The sequence below is a fragment of the Panthera onca genome, chromosome E2 (genome assembly GCF_046562875.1).
Source record: "Panthera onca isolate mPanOnc1 chromosome E2, mPanOnc1 haplotype 2, whole genome shotgun sequence".
Taxonomy (NCBI): domain Eukaryota; kingdom Metazoa; phylum Chordata; class Mammalia; order Carnivora; family Felidae; genus Panthera; species Panthera onca.
Window position 1 is genome coordinate 10,577,296 of NC_138353.1, and position 15,465 is coordinate 10,592,760.

At 53.4% G+C, this 15,465-nt stretch overlaps 1 protein-coding gene across 6 annotated transcripts in view; it reads right to left on the reverse strand.

Annotated features, from left to right (window-relative positions):
• Nucleotides 1–1,507: 1,507 nt before the first annotated feature.
• HIF3A (hypoxia inducible factor 3 subunit alpha) overlaps nt 1,508–15,465 on the reverse strand; it is a 30,542-nt gene continuing 16,584 nt past the window's right edge. For 4 of the 6 annotated variants that reach the window (XM_078439651.2, XM_078439648.2, XM_078439652.2 and 1 more), the window contains 6 exons: nt 15,171–15,361; nt 14,528–14,632; nt 9,407–9,678; nt 8,133–8,250; nt 6,591–6,672; nt 1,508–3,801 (listed from right to left, as the gene is read on the reverse strand). In XM_078439651.2, the coding sequence (XP_078295777.1) occupies nt 3,704–3,801; nt 6,591–6,672; nt 8,133–8,250; nt 9,407–9,678; nt 14,528–14,632; nt 15,171–15,361 (866 nt within the window). In that variant the 3' untranslated portion in view covers nt 1,508–3,703. Of the gene's footprint in view, nt 3,802–6,590; nt 6,673–6,708; nt 6,932–8,132; nt 8,251–9,406; nt 9,679–14,527; nt 14,633–15,170; nt 15,362–15,465 lie in introns of those variants that run through there. The other 2 variants (XM_078439653.2, XM_078439650.2) reach the window with 2 other exon arrangements.

Genomic DNA, 15,465 nt, shown 5'->3' on the forward strand with positions numbered 1-15,465 from the left:
AGGACTTTGACATTCGTAGAGGTCATCAAACTTGCCCAAGGTCATACAACGAGAGTGGCAGAGCCAGAACTTCGACTTGTCCCACCTTAATTTCTGCGCTCTTAAGGCCCTGCTCGACTGTCTCTGTGTTCATCGCTCACCTTGTGGGTTCGATTTTTGAGATGTTTAGGGGTGTGTGTGGGAAGCCTGCCGTGACGGGTTTGGATCCAGGATTCGAATCCAGCTCAGCCCTTCCCTGCTGTGTGACCTTGACAAGTGACCATCCTCTCTGAACCTCAGTGTCATCCTCTGTAAAACGGGGACAATAACCATGCCTATTTGTATACAATTAGAGGAGAGTTTGAGATCAAGTGTTTGGCACAGGGCCCAACACAGATCAAGTAGTTTTGATGTCCACTCCGTTGTAAATACCCAGACTGGGACTGAGTACCCAGAGCTGGGAGGGAAGCTCCCGGAGGGGCTCTCTCAGCAGGTCTTGGGAGGACCTCACCCTGCAGGGTAGGCAGGGAAGACTTCCTGGAGGAGGGGAAGTCTGAACCAAGACGCGAAATATGAGTAGGAGATAACCAAGTGAGAAGGCATTTAAGGTGAGGGGCCAACAGGTGCCAAGGCTTAGAAGTGTCTTCTTTCTTTGAAAAGATTTCTACGTCATGGGGGAGGTGCCTGGCTGGCTCAGTTGGTAAAGCACATGACTCCTAATCTCAGGGTTGTGAGTTCAAGCCCCAGGTTGGGCGTAGGGATTACTTAAAAATAAAATGTTAATTGAATTTAAAAAAAAAAAAAAGATTCCGGGGCGCCTGGGTGGCTCAGTCGGTTAAGCAACAGACTTCGGCTCAGGTCATGATCAGAGTCTGTGAGTTCGAGCCCCGCTGTGCTGACAGCTCGGAGCCCGGAGCCGGCTTCAGATTCTGTGCTTCCCTCTCTCTCTGCCCCTCCCCCGCTCATGCTGTGTCTCTCTCAAAAATAAAATAAAAACATAAATTAAAAAAAAAAAAAGGTTCCTACATGGGAGAGGAGTTATGAGGTGATCTACGGAGACGGGACGGAACAGGCACACCCAACTGCACGTGAATCTGTAGACACGCAATCTCTCTGTGTCACATGTAACACCATACGCTCAAGTACAGAGAGCACTGTGTCACACAGATCTCCGTCTACGAAATGACGGTGTCAGAACGGTCCCATCCGTGCAAGCAAAATTGCGATACCACAAAACCTCCCACACTCAGGAACGCAGAAACCCCAGGTAGCCAGAAACCCATAAAGCAGAGTCCTTTCACTCCGATGCTAACACATACGGGTAGAAGGGATTACGATCCGCCCCCGCCCCGCAACCAGTTCACCGAATGATGTCACAAAGACACGTACATAGAATTACAACATCACCGGACATGCGCTGTTACCGACCCACGCAGGAACACAGAGTCACACGGACTCAAAGTGACACAGCCAGCCAGGATACCCACGCACCGCGAAGCGACCCCGCAGATGAGTCAACACACAGAGCTCTGGTGCCTACCAAGGCGAAGTCTTTATGCTGGTGTACAGACTAGCGGGTTTCAGAGCCAGAGTGGCTGGACCAGTCCCTTCCCCTCCCCCAACCCCGTCCAGTTCCCTCCATCGAGGGCCCAGGTCACCCCCTGAGGGAAGGAGGGGCCGGAGCCTTCTTCCCCCATAGCACCAATCTGGACAGGCCATCCCCGGACAAAACAGAGAAGTGCCTTCCAAAGTGGGGGTGAACTGAGCTGAGAGAGGGAGGCCTTTTTGTGGGGGAGACCAAGAGTAGCACCGTCGTAGCAATGGGGTGGGGGGCAAAGGGGGACACACAGGTAGTGGCGGAGTACTGAGGAGTCCCGGCCTCTCTCCCCACCCGTGATATGCAGATAGGGCTGTGCGTGTGTCTGTGCGGCTGGGGAAATCTCCTGGATTGTAAGGGGGTCCCAGGTCCCCCAGGTACCTGGGGCCAAGTAAAGGGAAGTGCGTCTCTGGAGAGCTGGGGGTGGGGCAGCGGTGGTGGTTCTAGGAGAGGGAAACTTCAGGGACATGAGATCAAGAACGGAGGGGCTTGGGCGTGAAGTCCACTAGCAGAGGCACTTGGAGGCTGAGTTCTAGAACCAAGTGAATTTTGATCTGAAATCAGAGATGATGGGAGGCTGTGAGGCCTCGAACCAGAGGACTCTATAGACCATACAGAATGGAATTCAGAAGTCTGAGGACCAAGTTCTAGAACCAGAGAGATTTTGGAGTCAAGATCTAGAATCAGGAGCTGGAGGTTGCAGGGTCTAGAACCAGAAATCTTTTAAAGGCAAGATCTAGAATTAGAAGATGTTTGGAGGCTAAGTTCGAGATCTAGGGTAATTTGGAGTCATAAGATCTAGAGAGGGCATTGGAGATTGTGAGGTCTAGAACCAGGAGGGTTTATAGGATGAAGTCTGGAATCAGAAGACATTTGAAGCCAAGTTCAAGAGTCAGGGGAAAATGAGAGCATCAGATCTGGAATCAGAGCGTCCTGGAAATCGCAGGGTCTAATGGTTTTATAGCCTCGAACCAGTGAATGGCGGAGGTCATGAGGTCTAGAGCAAAAGAGAACCGGTGTGTGGTCTGGAAGTATTAGCGTGGTTATAAGATCAAGACGTAAAGCTCGTTTTACTTCTTTTTGATTGGAAAAGCAAGTCTTGAGTGTAGAAAGTTGAAAAGGAAGGAGCTGGGCATCATGAAGCATCATGATTTCGAAGCTTAAGGAGTCTGGATTTGGAACCAAATGTACTACAGGTCAGGAAGACTAGAACCAATATAAAGTTTAGGTTGTGAGGTCCAGAACGAGAAAGAGCTGGCCGTCGTGAGGTCTGGAGTCAGAGGGGTTTGGAGCATGTGAGGTCGAAACCAGACTGTGTCGGGGCGGGGGGGGGGGGGTGCTGTGCGGTCTAGAACCGGAGAAGGCCAGGGATTGAGTGGCCTAGAACCGGAGAGAGCTGGAAGTCATACGATCTGGAAGCAGCGGAAGTTGGAGGCTGCCCCTGGAAATTGGAAGCCCATGAATGAAGCCAGTGCCCAGGGGAGACTGAGGACAGCAGAAGCCCCCAGGGGAGGGGCAGGCAGAGTGGGGTGGCCACTCGGGAGGCTAAGGGGTTGATCTGAAGTTGCTAGGGGTGAGGTCTGCCCCAGAGGCCCCCCCCCCCATTAACACCTGAAGAAGGGGGGGGGGGGGTGGGAATCAGAGTTCTGCATTCTTATGGACCCCGGGCAATTCATAGCGATTAAAACCCTGTTGTGAAAACAACAAAAATGGATGGAAAGAAACGTGACTGTGGTTATCAATACTCCCCAGAGCCCAGAAACACAGACCTGAGCCCCTACCTCCCCCACCCCTAATTACCCAAAATCAAGGAGGAGAGTGGGAGAAAGGGATGAGGTAACCAGTATAGAGAACCCCAAGGGAAGTCCTGAGAGAAGGAGGAGGAGGGCGCCAGGGACCCCCTCCCAGAGGTCACTGAGCTGAGACCACCCCAGAAAGCCCCCCAGACATGGAGGGGCAGAGGGGTGAGGGCTGAGGTAGGCCCGAGGCGGGCGGGGGCCACTGAAAGGAGAGAGGGAGCCCCTCTCCTGGTGCCCCCATCCTGTGCTTTGGCTGCCGGCGTGGAGTGTGGCTGAGGTCCTTTCTGGGGAGTGGAAGGGCGCAGGGAAGAGGGCCCGCAGAGCTGGCTCAGTTGGCCTGGCCCAAGCCTGCCGCTGGTTGGAAGTGGCTCCTGGGCTCCACGGGGTCCTCGTCCGCGTAGAGAGAGAGCAGCGGGGGACCCAGGCCTGCGGGGAAAGATGAAGGGTCAACCAGTGGGGCTTCCCACCCAAACCCGTTTCTTCCCCTCCTGACATTTAAAAGCGTGCGTGGTGAGGCAGGCACGCCCGGGATCAAATAGCAAACTCTTGGGCCAGTTCTGTCCTCTGAACCTCAAGTGTCCGGGATGTTTAAGGCAGTAGTTAAGAAGGCTGGAGTCACGGGCACCTGGGTGGCTCAGTTGGTTAAATGTCCGACTTCGAATCGGGTCATGATCTTACGGTTTGGGAGTTCGAGCCCCGCATCGGGCTCTCTGCTCTCAGCATAGACCCCGCTTCAGATCCTCTGTCCGCCCCTTCCCCCCACCCCCGGCCCTCCCCTGCTCATGCTTTCTCTCTCTCAAAAATAAAGAAGCATTAAACAACAAAACAAAAGGCTGGAGCCAGATGCTGCCTGAGTTGGAATGCAGGCCCTGCTGTTTACTTGCTGTGTGACCCAAGGTGGGTGATGTCACCTCTCTGTGCCTTGGCTACCTCGTATGTAAAATGGGCTAACAATACTTCCTCTCCGGGGCTGTTGTGGGAAGCTAAATGAATCAATCCACGTGAAGTGCTTTGGGCACTGACTAGTATTGGTAAGCTCCTACTGAATTGTTGTTACCTAGAAAACAGGGATGCTCCTGTCTGCCTCACGTGTGAGAATTCACCCACTCAGAAAATACTGTTGAGCTCCTGGTGTGTGCCAGGCACCAAGGACACAGCAGTTAACAGGACAGATGAACCTCCCGGCCCTGACATTCCAGCGAGAGGGATCGGTTGGGTCATGTACACAACACGCTTAGCCCAAAGAGTGGCACAGAGTGAGCGCCAGGTAAATGTTAGCTCTTCGTTTACAAATATGTACTGAGGCCCTGCTCTGTGCCCAGCCACTGCCCTGCCTCACGCAGAGAGTATGGCAACCACAAGACAAGTCCGGCCCCTGCCTCCCACAGCGCACACCCCCGGGGAGAGGACAGCCAAAAATCAAATCATGACATGAACGCTTATGTAAATATGATCTGTGATGATGTTATGAGCCATGAGCTTAGGAAGTTAGAGAGGGCTTCATGGAAGGGGTAATACTCGATCTGAGATCAGAAGGATGCAATAAATAGGCAAAGAATAGAAGAGAAGGCATGCCAGGCAGAAAGATCAGCGTATGCAAAGGCCCTGAGGCTGTCTCCTCCAGCAAGATTACTTCAAAGTCAGCACGATGCAGAGTCCCCACTGCAGTCAGCCACCCACCTCCCTCCCCTCTCTGCTTCAGCCCTACTGGCCCTGTCTTCCCCCAACTAAGACAGATGCACTCCCACCTCAGGACCTTTGAATTTGCTGTTCCCTCTGCCTGGAGTGCTCATCCCCCCAGAAATTGTCACAGCTCACTCCCTTACTTCCTTCAGGTCTTTGCTCACATGTCACCTTCTCAGTGAGACCACTCTTGATCATACTACTTGAAATCAAAATCCTACCACCCCAGAGTTCCCTTTTCCTTTGCATACATTATTTTTTCCAGAAGTGCTCTGTTCCTCTCTCGCGCCCTTAATTATATGTGTTTCTTCATTCTGGACTGTCTCCCCCGCTAGCATGTCAGCCCTATGACAGCAGGGATTTCCGTTTTGTACACACTCATGTCTCCAGCCCCTAGGACAGTGCCTGGCATGTACTGTGTATTTGATAAATAAGTGTTATATGTAAGAAGGACAGACTGAACCAAAAGACAGTCACTGTGGCTGAAACAAGGATGTGAGGCCGAGTGGGGTCTGTGAGGCCCCGGGCAGACCCTACAGAGGCTGGAGTACAAGGTTGAGGAGCTTGGTCTTTCTCAGAAGGGCAGTAGGGAGCCATGGATGAGTTTGGAGCAGAGGGAGTTCAGGGTCAGATTCGTGCTTTGGAAAGATCTCCTAGCTAATGCCTGGACATTTTTTTGTTTTTGTTTTTAAGTTTACTTATTTATTTTGAGAGAGATAGGGAGAGAGAGAAAGAGAGAGAGAGAGCGAACGTGCACATGTGGGGGAGGGGCACAGAGGAGAGACAATCCCAAGCAGGCTCCGCGCCATCAGCGCAGAGCCTGATGCAGGGCTCGAACTCACAACCTGTGAGATCATGACCTGAGCCGAGATCAAGAATCAGACGTTCAACCCGCTGCGCCACCCAGGTGCCCCTACACGGAGGTTTTGAGTGGAGCTCCGGCTCCTGACGGTTTTGCTGGAAGGTGAGGACAGTCGCTGTGGAACCAGCTTCGCGTGAGGGCGGACATTTCTTGAGTGTTTACTCCTCGGGTCTTGTGCTAGGCTCTTCCTGTGCTGCCCCCCGCCCCCCCCCCCCCCCCCCCCCAGAGATCTTGAAAACCTCTCCGTCAGGTAAAAACTATTGCAATGGATCCTATTTGACGGAGGGGGGACTACTGAGGCTCCAGAAGCAGAAACTGTTTTCCAAAGCCACGCAGCTGGGAATGACCAAGGCGGGACAGCCCCCGAAGTGTAAGCAGACACAAGCTTCGGGAGATCTAGATTGGGCCTGGGCTCAGCTTCCACCCCAACGGGCCGCGTTGGCCAGCCCCTGCCCCCCTCGGAGCCTCTCTTTCCCCCCTCGGTGCCGCTGAGAGCAGGGAGGGGCTGTGTCTACCAAGGTGACAGCCAGGCGCTGACAGCCCCCCACCCTCACCCCTGCCACCTTCTGGATTGCCCCACCCTTCTCTCAACCGTGGCGGGGGGGGGGGGGGGGGGCGTCCTAGGAGGGAAAGGGACCCAGGTCCTCTGTATACCCAGGGTGCTACTCACGGAGGGGCTCATTCAGTTCCAGGAGGTGGGTGCCGGGATCCTGCTGGCTCCCTGGAGCTGGCCCTCCTGTCAGAAGGAAACTCTGCAGGACAGAGACAAAGCTGCCACCACCACCACCGCCAGCATCGTGAACATCCCAGAAGGCAGGATGGGGCGGTGGTTAGGAGCACTGTGGGGTTCAGCAGCCACGTGTGGGCTATGGGACTTTGGATTAAGCCAGGGTCCTAGACAGCTCTCCTCTGTGTGTCCCTCCAGAGCCTTGTTCGCCCCTTCCTCTGTGTCCCAGCAGGCCGACCTGGGCGGGTGGATTCCGGCAACATGCAGCCTTGTTCTAGGTATTCCTGTTGGGCTCACATAATGGGAGATGCTCTCAGGAGGGAGGAGGAAGCGGGGCGGTATTTGATCTCGCTGCTTCTCTGCCGGCTTGTCACGGGCTGGCGGTGTCCCTCCATGGAAGGTTTCTGCTCTTACGAGACCTACTCTCTCCAGGATCCGGCGACCGCGGCCCGCCCTGTGCCTTCAGACTGCGGACGGTGCCGGCTCCCCCACGCTGCTGGCCCCAGCGGGGGCTGCACCCCCTCCTGCCGATTCCCTATGCGCTGCCCACACCTTGGCCAGTAGTCCTGTTTTCAGACGCTCCTCCACACCCCCGTCTGAGCGCGCCGTTTCCTGCCCAGACTCTGACCGATGCGGTTGCTTGACCTCTCGTGGGTGAGTGTGAATACCACCACCAATAATAATAATAATAATAACCACAACATCTCAAGAGTGGTCATCAACCGCGCCTCTCGCGTTCAAATAGCCCTGCTCAGCGTGGGGAGCCAGAGACCTCTTTTGTGGGCATCAGAGAGCCATGGAAGGTCCTGGAGGGAGGCTCTGTGGAAGTGGCACAGCCTGGGCAGGGTTTCGGAAAGGGTCTCCTGGTTGCCATTGTGCAGAAAAAGGACGGCAGAGGCGAGATGGAAGCGGGGAGATGGGAAGAAGGGGGGCGGGGGTTGCTGCTTCCGCTTGGTTGTTTTTATCCTGTTTATTGACAGGCACTAAGGATCAGCTCGGGACCTAATTTCATTTGCTTCTCGTGGTAGCCCTGTGGGATGTCACCACCCCCCTTCCCAGATGAGGAAACTGAGGTTTAGAGCGGTCACCGTACCTGCCCAAGGTCTCACAGTTATCAGGTGCCAGACCTGGGACTTGAACCCAAGTCCGTCTGACTCTAGTTAGTGTCTGGCCTCCTAATGCTACACTAATAATCCAAGGCCAAGACCTGTTCTAGGTCTGGGAGGGAGGCCCATGGGAGTGTAGGACGTTCCCACACTTACTAAACTTTGTCATTTCTCCCCTTTACCCTGCTTAATTTTTCTTCTTAGAACTTACCACCGACTTAGATAAATTTGCATGGCCTCACCTGGACGACTGACCTTCCATTTGACCTTCAGCCACCCCTTGCCCCTCTCTGGTTCCCCCCTCCCCCATACATAAAACAGTAGGTTTAAGCCTGCTAGGTTCTGAGGGCCAGAGAATCCCATTAATCCCCCAACATACCAGGCTGAGGGGAGGCAGCAGGAAGTTTTCGGGTTCTGGGCTGGGGGACCGTTTGGGGGGTTTCACTCCCAGCAGCTCCACCCCCTCGGCCTCGTCCTCTGAGCTCTGAGCCAGGGTCCTGGGGAAAAACAGGTAAGAATCTCAGAATACAACAAACCTGAGCAAGTGTGGGCACCACTGTGAGGAGATGATGAGCATTCATTTATTCCCCTAAGTGTTTATTCCTTTACTCATACACTCACCCATCCATCCATCCACCTATCTGATCATGTACCCACCCATCAATCTACCCAACCATCCATTGATCCATCCATCCATTCATCCTTCCATCCAAACATCCATTCATCCATCCATCCATCCATCCATCCATCCATCCATCCATCCATCCTTCCATCCATCCATCCATCCATCCATCCACCCACCTACCCACCCACCCACCCATCCATCCATCCATCCACCCACCCGTCCATCCATCCATCCTTCCATCCAAACATCCATTCATCCATTTATCCATCCATCCATCCATCCATCCATCCATCCATCCATGCTTCCATCCATCCATCCATCCATCCATCCATGCACCCATCCATCCATCCATCCATCCACCTACCTACCATATTCATTAATTTCCTCCCTCCCTCATTCAATAAGTCTTTATTAGGCACTCACTATACATCCAGCACCAAGCTGAGAGCCTTGGGAAACAGTGAGATATAGCCATAAAATCTCATAAGGATAGTAAAGGGACCATTCTGGACACTAAATGGGCACATGCCTACCACACAGAGTGCAAAAACTTGAGTATTAGTAATTTAATGTCTCTGGAAGGGGGACACGGACCCTCTGAAGTTATATGCACAGCTGTGCATCCGTACGTGTATGAACGTTCTTGGGAAAGAGTCCATAGCTTTCAATAGATTCTCAAAGGTGTTAGGAAACTTAGTTCTAGACAGTTTCTTTGACACTGTTGCAATGTCCTCTTAACTGTGACGAACATTGTCGCTAGGCCAGATATAAATATGTTCCAAAGGAGAGGGCCCTGGCAGGCTGGTTGGATTTGGATAAACAAGGAGAACAGTGGAGGGCATTCCAGAAGGAGGGCACAGCCTAGGCAAGGAGAGAGGTTGGAACAAGCATGGCATGGGCTGGGGACACTGAAGGCCGGGCGGGAGCAGAGGTCAGCAGGAGGAACGATGAAGGGTGAGGCTGAAACAGGAAGGCAGGAGCAAGACAGGGGTTCACTCCCTTCATACCGTCCCTCTACCGTGGCTCACCTCTTCCGAGCCCCAGCCACGGGGGACGATGCCAAAGGGTCCCCTCTGGAAGGGCTGGAGCAGCTCAGCCGGGGGTCACTCCCCCAGCGGGGCAGCAGGGAGGGCTCAGGGGTTGGGGGCGACAGGCCATGGAAGCTCCGAGCGCGGGGCCGGGGGACAGCGCCTGGAGGTCTGCGGAAGGCCCTGGGTAGCTGCTCGCTGGAGTTGAGCTGGAAGTCATCATCCATGGAGATGTAGGGGGCCAGCATCTCCAAATCCAGAGCATCGACATCCTGCGGGAGGCAGGAGGAGGTTAAGAGCAAGAGCCTTGGCCTCAGGTGGGCCCGGGCTGGAGTCCCAGCTCCGTCGCATCCGAGTTGTGTACCTGAAGCCAAGAGTCTGAGGGGCGCCCGGGTGGCTCGGTCGGTTAAGTGTCCGACTTCAGCTCAGGTCACGATCTCACGGTTCGTGAGTTCGAGCCCCACACTGGGTTCCCTGCTGTCAGCCCAGAGCCGGCTTCGGATCCTCTGTCGCCTTCTCTCTCTGCCCCTCCCCCTGCTCACGCTCTCTCTCAAAAGAAAAGTCTGAGCTTCGGTTTCCTCATCTGTAAAATGGGTGTAAGGACCCTGTGGTAACCAGTCACCGAGATGGCTCTCGAGCATCCCCACCCTTGGTATTTGTGCCCCAGCGTAATCTCCTACTCCAGTGACTAGGGTTGATCTGGGAACAACCCTGATGGTGTGTGACTTCCAATGTTAGGTTGTGAAGAAACTGTGGCTTCTGTTTTTGCTGGTCCCTTGCTCTGGGGGATGCCCTCTGGAGAGGCCCCCATGGTGAGAAACGGAGGCCTGCTGCCTGCAGGCGCGTGAGTGATCTCGAAGGCGCATCTTCTCGCCCCTTTCAAGCCTTCAAGTGACGGCAACCCTGCATGACGTCTCGACTGCAAGATGTCTCGTGACATCTCTCCTGCACGAGACGCCAAGGAAAAGCCACCCAGTTAAGTGGCTCCCAGGCCCCCCGGTCCCCAGAAATGATGTGAGGTAATACACACTTATTATTTTAAGCTTCAGAGCAGTAATCTGTTATCCAGAAACAGATGACAAGGTTTTGCCGCCGTAACGAAACCTAAAAGGCGGGGTGGCTTTAGCACAGGGCAGTGGGCGCGGGCTGGAAAGGCCCTGAAGAGCCTGTCAGGGCCTAGACCGCCTCGAACAAACTGTTGGTGGAAGCGTGAACCATGAGGAGCCAGCCCGTGAGGGCATAAAGGGAGGTGAGGGATGTGTTACGAGAAGCCTGAGGAAAGGAGGTTTTCGTTTTGTGGCAGCTAAAGTTGAACACCGGGCGTTGCGTGCAGTTTTCTGGGACGGAGAACACATGACTCGTGAGCCGGGCCATCTAGCTACGGGATTCCCAGCCACGGTGCGGGATGGCTGCCTGATTTCTTGCCACTTGGGAGTGAAGGCAAGAGGAGAGAAGATCTAAAGGAGAAACGTTAAAACACGCAGGAGCTGGGACTGGAAAGTCTGGAAGATTCTCAACCTCCCCGTGAAGCGAAAAATTAACTTTCCCCAAAGCGGGGTGTGTCCTCTGTCAGGGCTCCTTGGGATTTCCCGGGGGGGCAGGGGTGTCATTGCTCCTGGCGGTGAGCCCCTGGTGCCACGCCAGATACTTTCTGGCAACAAGATGACTCGGGCGGGGGGGCTGGTCGTGCCCGAAAGGCCAACTATGCCAGGAGAGGGGTTGAGGCCACGTGAGATCAGCCTGACCTCCGGGGGAAGCATGTGTAGAGATGGAGGTCAAGGTCAGCCACATGGGCAACAGTCCAGCCATGCCGACAGAGTGAAAACTCCGGACACCACAGCTTGGGTGAGCTTCCTGAAGTGGGGCTACTCCGTGTGTGCCCCCCCCACACCGGTGCCGGGAGGGGAACACGTCCCCGGGGTCACGAAAGGCCTGCATTTGGGAACCTCCTAGTCTCAGATTCCACCCTACGGATCTCTTCCTCTGGCTATACTATTCTTTTGCTCCAACAAAACGATCGTCCTGGGGGCGCCTGGGTGGCTCAGTTGGTTAAGCGTCCAACTCTTGACTTCAGCTCAGGTCATGGTCTCGCCGTTGGTGAGGTCCAGCCCCACGTTGGGTTCCAAGCTGATAGCAAAGAGCCTGCTTGGGACCCTCTCTCTCCCTGCCCCTCCCTGGCTCACGCACTTGTGCACACACTCTCTCTCTCTCTCTCTCTCTCTCTCTCTCTCAAAATAAGTAAACCTTAAAAAAATTATTAAAAGATCAACCTAAGTCCAGTGCTGTCCTAAGTTCTACAGCCAGCTCTAGCAAATTGTTGACACTGAGGGAGTCCGTGAGAATCTCTGAATTTGTAGGCAGCTGGTCTGAAGGGAGGGTGGCCTCGCGGACCCCCAAGCTTGCGGCCGATGTCACAAGTCTTGGACAGAAGTGGCAGACTGGAGGACGGCGACCTTCACCTTGCATTTGGCTGACCCTGGGAGCTCCCCAGATGGTGAAGGACGCTAAAATTGAGAAATGGTTTCTGAGCAAAGGCAAGTGCTCTCCGGAAGGCATGGTCTAAAGATGAAGCCAGCGTGTGACTATAAAAGTCTCTGGTTAGACTTCAGGAAGATCAAAGGCGTTGCCTAGAACATCCTTCAGGCAGATAAACTAGAACTTAAGGATATGCTAATCGATCTCAGACAAACTTCCTCACTCTGTCACTCATCATCTCCGCAAAATCCCAAGGCAGAGAAGGGCTTATCTCAAAGAGACCTATGAGCGTGACTTTTGTCTAACGCAGTGCATTCCGAGAAGAGATTCACGTAAGACCCACACATTTTTAAATAAGGATTATTATATAAACAGAAACACTGCCAGCTTGGACTGGAAGGGACAGAGACCGTGCTAAATGGAAAGAGACCTTTGGGCCACCAAAGTTCCCTGACAAGCAGCAGGTTCTGAACCCTCCCTCCCCCCCTGCCCTCAGCTGCAAATACATATCACCTTTTATGAAAAAGGGAGGAGGATTTTGAGGGAGAAGCCCAGCGTCTAACAGCGTGGAACCAAGAACCATGGAGAAAGCCTCTAGGAAGTACAGTTAAACCTTGGACTGCAAGGTAACTTGTTCTGCGAGTGTTCCACAAGACGAGTAAACATTTCTAATAAATTTTAACTCGATAAACGAGTGAGGTCTTGCAACACGAGTGTACATGATGGTGGAGGTCACGTGATCACAACTGAGCCCGGTGGTTCTTGAAATTCGCTGATACGCGAGTACTTCGTGTTACAAGCGCGTTTTCGATGAATTGTACGCGCAGACCAACGTTCCACTGTAGTAGCAGTGGGTTCTGATCAAGGAACTTCCCATAGTTGCCCAACTGGATTTCAAAACTGCCACGGGCCAGCGATACCTGTGCACTCTTCTCTCCCTCTTTTTTTTTTTTTAACTTTAAAAAATGTTTATTTTTGAGAGACACCGAGACAGAGCACAAGTCTCGGTTAGGGTTAGGGTTAGGGTTAGGGGTTAGGGTTAGGGTTAGGGTTAGGGTGGGGGGGAGGGGCAGAGAGAGAGGGAGAGAGAATCCTAATCAGGCTCAAACCCACGAACCACAAGATCATGACCTGAGCCAGAGTCAGACACTTAACGGACCGAGCCATTCAGGTGCCCCTCCTCTCCCTCTTTTTGACCAGGAGGATACGTGGCATCACTCCGTGCCTGTCCCGCCACTGTATGCGGGGCATGTGGCTGGCTCATCACTTATCTCTTTCGTTCACAGGCCAACAGAGGGGGAGCTTCACTACATCCGGACCTGATGTAGGTGATGAGATTCTGGGCTCCAGGCTGACGCTGTCACTGGAAGACTTTGGGGGCACTTCGGAGGGGGTTGAGTGTATTTTGCAGGAGGGAGAGACATGCATTGGTGGGATCCCCGGTGGTCCTTGCCTTTTGGTGTTCACCCTCCCTGCGGATGCCTTCTGCATTGTACCAGGATTGGTCTGTATGACCAATACAATTCGGTGAAGTGATGGTATGCTGTTTCTGAGATTAAGTTATAATCTTCTGTCTTGGGCTCCCTCTTGTTATCTCTTGGATTCCTTGCGTTGGGGGAAGCCAGCTGCCATGCTGTGGGGACACTCAGGCAGCCTGTGTGGTAAGGAATTGAGGCCTCCAGCCAGAGCCAGTGAGGGACCGATGCCTGCCAACAACTACGTGTGTGAGTTTGGAAGTGGGTCCTCTGGCCCCACACGACTCCCCTGACGGGAGAGCTTCACTTCAGCCTCATGAGAGACTCAGCAAAAACCATCCAGCTAAGCTGCTCCCAGATTCCCGAGTCTCAGAAATGGTGTGACATAATAAATGTTAGTCGTTTAAGGTGCTCAGTTCTGGGGTGATTTGTTAGGCAGCAATAGGTAACTAATATATCATGTCACTGTCATTTATCTAGCCACTAAATCAGTCATCCAAACATTATCCATCTATCTATCATCTAATGAACCAATGGCCTAACAACCCAACCAAACATGCATCATCCATCCATCCAATCCATCCATCCATCCAAATAGCTGTTTGACCATCACCCATCCATCTATCTACCATCATCCACCTAATGAATACAGTGGTCCATTCATTCATCCATCCACCCATCCATCCACACACCCATCCATCCACACACCCATCCACCCACCCATCCATCCACCCACCCATCCATCCACCCATCCATCCACCCACCCATCCATCCATCCATCCACCCATCCATCCACCCATCCATCCATCCATCTATCCATCCATCCAAATAGCTGTCTAACCATCACCCATCTATCTATCCACCATCATCCACCTAATGAATACAGTGGTCCATTCATTCATCCATCCACCCATCCATCCATCCATCCAAAAAGCTATCTAACCATCACCCATCCATCTATCCACCATCATCCACCTAATGAATACAGTGGTCCATTCATGCATCCATCCATCCATCCATCCATCCATCCATCCACCTAATGGACACAATGGCCTTTCTATCCATCCATCCACTCATCCCCTCAACAATTCCACCACCCTTCTCTCAGGCTCATACATGTCCGCCCTCAGAGCAAAGAGGTGAAGACTGTTCCTTCCGTGCCAGCCCTTACCTGAGCTATATCTAGATCTGTCTCCACAGCCTCAAGGTCTTTCCCAGAGGCCAAGAGTTTGTGTGTATTCTCCATGTCCATGAGTGGTTCGTCTGGCAGATCGGCCTGTGGGAAGAGAGTAGACACTGAAGGAAATCTTGAGCCTAGAAAATATTAACAGTAAGGTAGTCCACACATTTGAGCTCAGAGGTAGGAGCGAGGGTCACATATCAGAGAGCTGGGGACCCTCACAATAACCAATGAGATGGCTACTTGTTACCATCCTAATTTTATGGATGAAGAAACTGAGGGCCTGCTTGTCCAGGGTAACACAGCTGGTAAGTGGCAGATTCAGGATTTGAATCCAGGTTTGTGTAATTTAAGACATTAGATGTTCTTGACTCTTTGACGTCAAAACTCAGAGAGCCTGAATGCTTGGCCACAAGCAAGGAGAGGGGTCACCCATGCCAGTCCCAAATATCCCAGGTTTTGGTCCAGGTAACAGTTGAAGAATCTGGGATCTAGGTCTTAAACCCCAAACCCCATCTCACCCCAACCTCCCCACTGCACAGATGGAGAAACTGAGGCCCAGAGAATAGCAAGATTCAAGCCAAAGGCCAAAGCAGCCTGGATCCCAAGGGTTCACATGGGAGGTACTGCTTACCGGAAGAGGGCTTTGGGGGCGCCGTGTGGCTGGGGGTGCACTGGGGGTGGCAGCTACTGAAGTCCCGTCCAAGATAGGTGCCAGGAGGCGACGGAGGTCAGGGCTACAGAAGCTGCGGGGGTCAGCGGCCAGGGTGGCCTCGCTCAGGGCAGGGGGGTGCAGGAAGGCCAGGATCCGGGGACCAGAGGCATCTATAGGACACATCGGTGGGGAGGACACAGGATGGTCATCCAGGGCTGAGGGGCAGAGCCCCCTCGCCCCCAAACCCCAGGGAGCCTAGTTGACATTTTCAACA